The sequence below is a fragment of the Chinchilla lanigera genome, unplaced genomic scaffold, assembly GCF_000276665.1.
Source record: "Chinchilla lanigera isolate Chin_1 unplaced genomic scaffold, ChiLan1.0 scaffold01961, whole genome shotgun sequence".
Taxonomy (NCBI): domain Eukaryota; kingdom Metazoa; phylum Chordata; class Mammalia; order Rodentia; family Chinchillidae; genus Chinchilla; species Chinchilla lanigera.
The window spans coordinates 1-1521 of record NW_004957362.1 but is presented as its reverse complement, the minus strand read 5'-3'; the positions used below and the strand labels follow the sequence as shown (position 1 = coordinate 1521).

General features: G+C 37.0%; 1 protein-coding gene across 1 annotated transcript; it reads left to right on the top strand.

Moving 5' to 3' along the window:
- Positions 1 to 6: 6 nt before the first annotated feature.
- Positions 7 to 1494, top strand: LOC102007175 (translationally-controlled tumor protein-like; the record flags this gene model as incomplete). The annotated part of the gene is made up of 3 exons (XM_005415228.2): positions 7 to 95; positions 566 to 671; positions 1429 to 1494. Coding segments are annotated over exons 1-3 (246 nt in total), but the record flags the coding sequence as incomplete, so codon positions are not given.
- Between the last annotated feature and the right edge of the window lie 27 nt (positions 1495 to 1521).

The following is a 1521-nucleotide window of genomic DNA, read 5'->3' as shown; positions in this document are numbered from 1 at the left end:
GTCACTGGTGTGGACATTGTCATGAACCACCACTTGCAGGAAACCAGCTTCACAAAAGAGGCCTACAAGAAGTACATCAAAGACTACATGAAATCGTAAGTGGCTGTTCGAGAGGGCCTAGTTGATGGCTAGGATCTTGGAGGATTTAGGGATTGGCATGTTTAGTTCTAGTAGTAGAGACTCTCGGGGAAGGCATTTCTTTTTTTTTTTTTTTAACTCAGGCAAAGATTGTTGCTTTTTCGTAACATGAGTATACTGGAGCATGCCATCTGGTTTGATGTTTGGGATTATAGACGATTGTGTATTTATTTTTGTACTGGAAATCAACTCGGGACCTTGGGCTTGCCAGGCAGGTGCTGTGTGGCTTAGCTAGAACCCTGGCTGTAAACAATTTTTGAAAGATGCATTCTCCACACTAGTAATGTCTTAATTGTGCGATACTATTCTGCGCATTGACAGCTAGTTGGCCTTTAAAGTTGCAGCTTGAATTTTTTACTTAACTAAAAAAATTAATTTTGTTTAAAATCCAGTACTTTAGTAATCTGTTAACAAAATGCTGTTTTAGAATCAAAGGCAAACTTGAAGAACAAAGACCAGAAAGAGTAAAACCATTTATGACAGGGGCTGCAGAACAAATCAAGCACATCCTTGCTAATTTCAAAAACTATCAGGTAAATATTTGTTTTAATATTTAATATTTTGTATGAGAGTAGATTTTATTCTATAACAACGAAAGCTTTGTTTCTCTGTTAGTCTGTCATTAAATTGGCTTTATGGACTCAACTGGAGTCCATAGGATAAAGCAGTCTTCTCTTAAGATCTTGTTTTCTGATTTCTTTTTAATCTCTGCTGGCTTCTTAAATGACAGTTCTTCCTCTCAGATTGTTCAACCTCCATAGTAGCCCAACTTTGTTTACAATTCATTGTGTGTAGTTTCTTGCCACTGGTGTTTCTGCTACATCTGAGTTCGTTAGTCCTGTTACTGGGAAACTTCAGTGAGGTCTTATGTGTAAGATTTGATTTATTTATTTATTTATTTTCTAGCTGCATATCACAATCTTGCTTTTCAGATTTCTAGCTTTATTGTATGTCTTGGCTGTAAGATCAGTTCCCCATGTGACACTTTCTTAACAGCTTTATGTTCCCAGTGTTAGATAGGTAAGCAGGTAGGACTTGGGAATGTTTGTGTGTGGGATTGAGAAAACGAGAATTTGTAGAACACCTAAAGTCTTGCAGCATTGCACTGTACTATTTTGGTTGTTATTGGTGCTTTGATCAATCTGAACTGGTGTTTGAGCATTAAAAGCTTGTACTTGATGAAATGTCTTTTTTTGTGTGTGTGTTCTGATTCTTTGTTATGTTGCAGTTTGCTCTAAGATGATTCACATTTTTACATAATGGTCTAATTCTGAGTATTTGTTTCCCAAGTTCTTTATTGGTGCAAACATGAATCCAGACGGCATGGTTGCTCTCCTGGACTACCGTGAGGATGGTGTGACCCCATTTATGATTTTCTTTAAG